Source organism: Calidris pugnax, unplaced genomic scaffold (assembly GCF_001431845.1).
Source record: "Calidris pugnax isolate Ruff unplaced genomic scaffold, ASM143184v1 scaffold61, whole genome shotgun sequence".
In the NCBI taxonomy this organism is placed as follows: Eukaryota; Metazoa; Chordata; class Aves; order Charadriiformes; family Scolopacidae; genus Calidris; species Calidris pugnax.
This window is the reverse complement of record NW_015090945.1, coordinates 1,003,703-1,009,702: the sequence shown is the minus strand read 5'-3', so window position 1 is coordinate 1,009,702 and position 6,000 is coordinate 1,003,703. Positions and strand designations below refer to the sequence as shown.

Here is a 6,000-nt window from a genome sequence, read left to right as displayed (position 1 = left end):
ATCTGGCGCCTTGTACAACACAGGTTTAATAACGTGAGATCAGCCACGGCAAAAATTGTAAAACATTTAGAAACATCGCGTGCTTTCTCATAGTTCAGGAAGTAGGAGTCCAAATCAGGTTTCTAAATATAGTCATTAAAAAAAAAAAAAAAAAAAGCAAAAACCAAATTCACTGGTTTTTCCTTGTCCCCAGTGCATAAAATGGGTCTATATTCATTATTTTAATGAAGAGCTAAGGTTGTTACAAGAGCCATGCACAGTGCTGATGGCAGCACAGGTAGATCCAGGTGGTCCAGGTAAAAGGAAAAGGAAATAAAAAAGAAATAAAAAAGGAAAGGCTCTGCTCTTTCCTGAGATAACCCAATTCCTGGAATGAATCAGTAGAGCTCCGAGGAGAGAATTTGGAGACTTTTTGCAGCTGTCACAATTGTAGCTGTAGGGATGAGAATGGAGAGTTGTAATGTCTTCATTTTATTCACGTGTCCATCTTTGCCCCTTCTTCTGGCCACTTTTATTCTCTCAGAGAGAAGAAAACCAGAGCAGGTTGCATTCATGTGAGCCAGCAGCACCAAGGATGACTTTCAATAGATTAATTCTTGTTAAATTCCCTATCGCGATCAAGTTAATAAACAATGAAAGGGTTCTCAGCCGTTGGAATGGGCTGCCCAGGGAGGTGGTTGAGGCACCATCCCTGGAGGTGTTCAAAAGACGGGTTGATGTAGTGCTGGGAGGTATGGTTTAGTGATGGTGATGCTGCTTGTTTGTTGTGTGGGTGTCTATTTTTGTCAGTCAGGTTGACGGTTGGACAAGATGATCTTTAAGGTCCCTTCCAACCTAGAAGATTCTGTGATTCTGTGAAAAGAGAGGAATGAGGAGAGTTGGAGATGTTCTTCTCCTACTGTGGCAAGTTCTCCTGCTGATTTTCCTATCATCTCCTGGATGCACAGTATGGATTCATGAGAAACCCATGCTGTTGTGACAGGCAGCAGTCAGCACTGATATTTATACAGTTATAAGTATTTTATAAATAATATTTTTTGGCAATAATACTGTTGTGATGCTATTATAAATAAAATTTTGTTGTGAAACATTTGTTTCACAATTGTGGCAATAATAATTGTTGTGATAATAGTATAAATAATATTTTGTTGTGATAATAGTATAAATAATATTTTGTTGTGATTTGTTTCGTCTAACCAGTTGCCAATAGCCCCTAGTTTAGGAAGGAGCTTGGGCTTGTTTATTCACATTTATACATAAAATGTAGAACTCTGCCATCTCATTTGCTTTGCAGACTTCAGGACTGGGCTCCTTTTGAACGTCTGTGTTCATTGCTCCCCTTTTCTGTGTCAGAGTAATACCCTCCATCCAGAGTAATAAAAAAAAGGGGAAATAGTAGTTTTTTTTTTTTTTTTTTTTGCTTCCACTTCAATAACTAAATGGATTCCTTGCAAGTAAATATTTTCAAATTACACCCAAAGTACTTTGTAGTGTTTATGCATTCTTTCATAGGCAGATATTAGGATCTTCTTGGTTTAGAATGTAATTTCTCTGTTGTCTGTGTATGTTTTCAGTTGAGAGCTGCTTAAAACATTTGATTTTAAGTCTGATTTGGTAACATATTGAGCTGAGCCTAATCCTTGGGGAAACATTTATATTTCAGTGTTAGGCAATAGTCGTTAATGTTTATTCATGAAGGGTACATTCCTCAAATAACCTATTCTAGACAAAAATTAGGATGCGTTAGCAAAGTTTTCTGAGCAGATGTGGCAATCCCAGGTCATCCTTTTTAGAGTCATTCAACTAGATTTATAAACATGGATGTTCTGCTTAAGGAGCAGTTTGCTCTTTACTTATTTGCCTTTTTCTACCTGTTTCAGCTTGGAGATAACAAGAGTTGGAACGGCCAGAACGTTGGGTATCCTGAGCCAACAAGTAACAGTGAGTATCGGCCTCTGAATTTATATTTATATTTGCTTCTCTCTGTAGGATTTGGATTATTCAAGACAATTGAAATGCGTTCTGTAAATTTTTTAAGGTTTTTATTGCAATTCAATGAATTAACTCTTGAGTGTCCTCTGTGTGAGTGTAGACATGAACGAGTGCAGGAACAAGAAGATTTTTACTTACTCATTGAATTATTGAATCCTTCAGGCTGTAAGGGATTTTGGGAGGTTGGCTAAACTGCCTGCTCAGAGCAGGGTCAGTACAGAGTTCAGAAAAGTTTACTTAGGTCTTTTTCCAGTTCTCCAAGGATGGAGTTTCCATAGATGGGTTGACGTAGTGCTTAGAGACATGGCTTAGTGATGTGGGGTGGGGTGTTTTTTGTATGGTTTTTTTATCAGAGTTAGGTTGATGGTTGGACTAGATGATCTTAAAGGTCCCTTCCAACCAGGTTCAGCCTGGAGAAGGCTCCAGGGAGACCTTAGAGCCCCTTCCAGTCCCTAAAAGGGCTCCAGGAGAGATGGGGAGGGACTCTGGATCAGGGAGGGGAGCCATAGAAAGGAGGAGGAACAGTTTTAAACTGAAAGAGGGGAGATTGAGATGAGATCTGGGGAAGAACTTTTTTGCTGTGAGGGTGGTGAGAGCCTGGAAGAGGTTGCCCAGAGAAGCTGTGGCTGCCCCATCCCTGGAGGGGTTCAAGGCCAGGCTGGATGGGGCTTGGAGCAACCTGGTCTGGTGGGAGGTGTCCCTGCCCAGGGCAGGGGGTTGGAACTGGATGGTCTTTAAGGTCCCTTCCACCATGAACCAATCTGTGATTCTGTGTGTTTTAGGAGAAGCTGTGGATGAGCTAAAAAGAACAAAAATACATAAAAATAAATAAATAAATAAATAAAATTGTGATTTTATATATTATGACTCTATCAAGGAAAAACTGTCCCTACCTGTTCTTATATGTTCCCCACCCTCAAATTTTCCATAATACAGTTTTCCTTTATCTATTCTTGGCAATTTTGGGAATCACAAAGTAAGTATTGAAAACCTAAGAGTAAAAAAAAATCATCACATTCAGAGCAATCCTACCTCTGTGTAAAGGACAGGCTCTTTGTTTTTCTTGCCAAACTTTTTATTACTCGGGCTTCGTGCATGACTTTCCAGGCTTTGTTCTTCAGAGTACATCTGCTCCTGCTGTTTGTTCACCACCTGAAATCATAGTCATTTGTTTGTGACATCACAATTAGTTACTGTGAAGATGATTAGATTGTCACCAACAGATGATTATGATTTCAGATGGTAAATGAGCAGCAGGAGCAGATGATCTCCTAAGGAACAAAGATACTTGATCTCATGCGATTGTTCTCAAGAAAAAGAAAAAAAAAAAAGGCAATGAGAAAAAAGCAAATAGATATTCAGAAGAGTTTCTTAAATCTATCATGAGGAAATTTGGGCAGTTTTCCATAAATTACATGTACTTCAGTATATTTTAAAATTTACTTAAATAATAAAAGATTAAGAATATAAGAAATATAAAAAATATCAAAATATATGGTGTTATTGTATGCCCTAATTCAGAATTGTAAGCCCTACATTCAAATTCTTACTTAAAAGTTTCTTCACCATTTTAAAATGCAAAATAAATCATGTGTTTCTGAAATTTTGCATACTAATACATGTTTCCTTTGGAGTAAACAAAATGTATATGAACTTTATAGTTCTGGCCCTCAATAGTTTTATAAAGTCTTTTTCTTTTTTTACAGTCCTGTACATGTTTATTTTTCAACTGGGGGTTTTGGTGAAGATTTCCAGTAGATAATTTAGTATCTCTATATTTCCATGGACAGTAACTGAAGCCTACAGTTTGGGAATAAAGTTTTTGTCTTGTAATTCAGACATTATTAATGGGAATTGATGTGTGTTACATTTTGTGGAAATATTTAATTCTTTGGAGATTTTTCAACTGGGGGTTTTGGTGAAGATTTCCAGTAGATAATTTAGTATCTCTATATTTCCATGGACAGTAACTGAAGCCAAATTTGGGAATAAAGTTTTTGTTTTTTATTTCAGACATTATGAATGGGAATTGATATGTGTTACATTTTGCGGAAATATTTCATTCTTTTGGGTACATTTCAAAGCTGATTGGCAGTGAATTGTGTGCATTTTTGGTCACTAAGTGCTACTGTTTTGTTGGACTTTGCTTCTGAACTGCTCCCAAACTCACTCAGCTCTGTCAACTCTAACACACTCTCGTTGGGAGTGGGACGGAGACGTCGCTAAACAGTTGTTGAATTATTTGTCATTGTGAACAGAAACCACAGTAAGAGGGGTTGACACCACCACTTATTTGATGAAGCACAGGCCACAGAACAGTGGTTTTTCCATGTGTTTGGTTTGAGGTTTTTTTGGTTTGTTTTGTGGGGGTTTTTTAGCAAACAGACTGTCAGGTGAACATTACGCCATCAGTGTGCGTTTCAGGGTGCAGTTCCTTCAGGTGCAGCTTCTCACCAGGGCCAGGGAGGTGATTCTGCCCCTCTGCTCCGCTCTGGGGAGACCCCACCTGGAGCTCTGTGTCCAGCTCTGGAGTCCTCAGCACAGGAAGGACATGGACCTGTTGGAGCAGGGCCAGAGGAGGCCAGAGGAGGCTGCGAGGGCTGGAGCCCCTCTGCTGTGAGGACAGGCTGAGAGAGTTGGGGGGGTTCAGCCTGGAGAAGAGAAGGCTCCAGGGAGACCTTAGAGCCCCTTCCAGTCCCTCAAGGGGCTCCAGGAGAGATGGGGAGGGACTCTGGATCAGGGAGGGGAGCTATAAAAAGGAGGAGGAATGGTTTCAAACAAAAGAGGGGAGATTGAGATGAGATCTCAGGAAGAACTTCTTTGCTGTGAGCGTGGTGAGACCCTGGCCCAGGTTGCCCAGAGAAGCTGTGGCTGCCCCATCCCTGGAGGGGTTCAAGGCCAGGCTGGATGGGGCTTGGAGCAACCTGGTGTGGTGGGAGGTGTCCCTGCCCAGGGCAGGGGGTGGGACTGGATGATCTTGAAGGTCCCTTCCAACCCAAACCATTCTATGGTTCTATGATTCTCTACACTCTGTACATCTCAAGAGCTTGGCAAGAGCCTCTTTAACAGTTGGTTGTGTTTATATACCACCTTCTCTCTGTAGCTGCTCAGTTGATGGGCTAATTTGAAAAATAAATAAATTCATCCTGTCTTCTAGCAAGGGCCTGAAATAACTACCTTTTCTTTCAAACTGAAGTCATAGGCAAATTAAATGTAGAAGCACAGGGCATTTGTCCAATTTTGTTTCTTCCCTGCGTTACTGAAGGTAGGAAATCTATGCTGTATTTGGCATTATTACTAAGTGATGTGTTATTTTTCAGTTTCATCTAGCAATGAGAATAAGCATTTATCCAGAATAATACCAATTAAATATAACTTGCATGTATTTTTTTAAATAGTTGAAAAAATCTTCTAAAATGCCTAATATTAAAACCATCTGATATTAGCAAAACAGGGAAGGGAGTGTCGTTATTTTCCCCATGCTGTTTTGAGAACTAGTGGCAGGATCCAAATTGGCATTTTTGTGTGTGAGTGGGATTTGGGCACAACTCAGGTGTGTAAGACCACAACTATAATTGGGGTCCTCCTCCTTTCCCCACAAGTTTCCCTCTTTGGGATGCTTGGTTAGATGCTCAAAGTGCTGCAAACTTTGCATCTTGAGGCCTGGTGATTTCTTTGCTGAAGCAAATCAGCAAAGAAATTAGAGCACAATGTGTATTCCTAACACACTTAATGTTTTAAACATGTATCAAGAAGGTTGGGAGACTCAGACTCATCTTCCTTCTTCACCAGAAGCAGTCATGGGGTGCAGCGTAACCTGGATAATGGCAGCTGCCTTTTGGAGATGTGTGTCTAATAGATCATGAATTGCAGACAGAAAATAAGAAATCAGATGCAATAAAAATGGAGGAATTCAAAGAGAAGGGTGATCTCAAGGAGTCATGACTTTGTAGTATGTCTGTTGATGAAAGCACTTGTGACTGAAGGTGCAGATACGTATCGTGGGGG

General features: G+C 40.1%; 1 protein-coding gene across 3 annotated transcripts in view; it reads left to right on the top strand.

Annotated features, from left to right (window-relative positions):
* Positions 1–6,000, top strand: part of STAU2 (staufen double-stranded RNA binding protein 2) — a 200,607-nt gene that overhangs the window by 71,186 nt on the left and 123,421 nt on the right. For all 3 annotated transcript variants that reach the window (XM_014951916.1, XM_014951915.1, XM_014951914.1), the window contains one exon: positions 1,881–1,941. In XM_014951916.1, the coding sequence (XP_014807402.1) occupies positions 1,881–1,941 (61 nt within the window). The remainder of the gene's footprint in view (positions 1–1,880; positions 1,942–6,000) is intronic.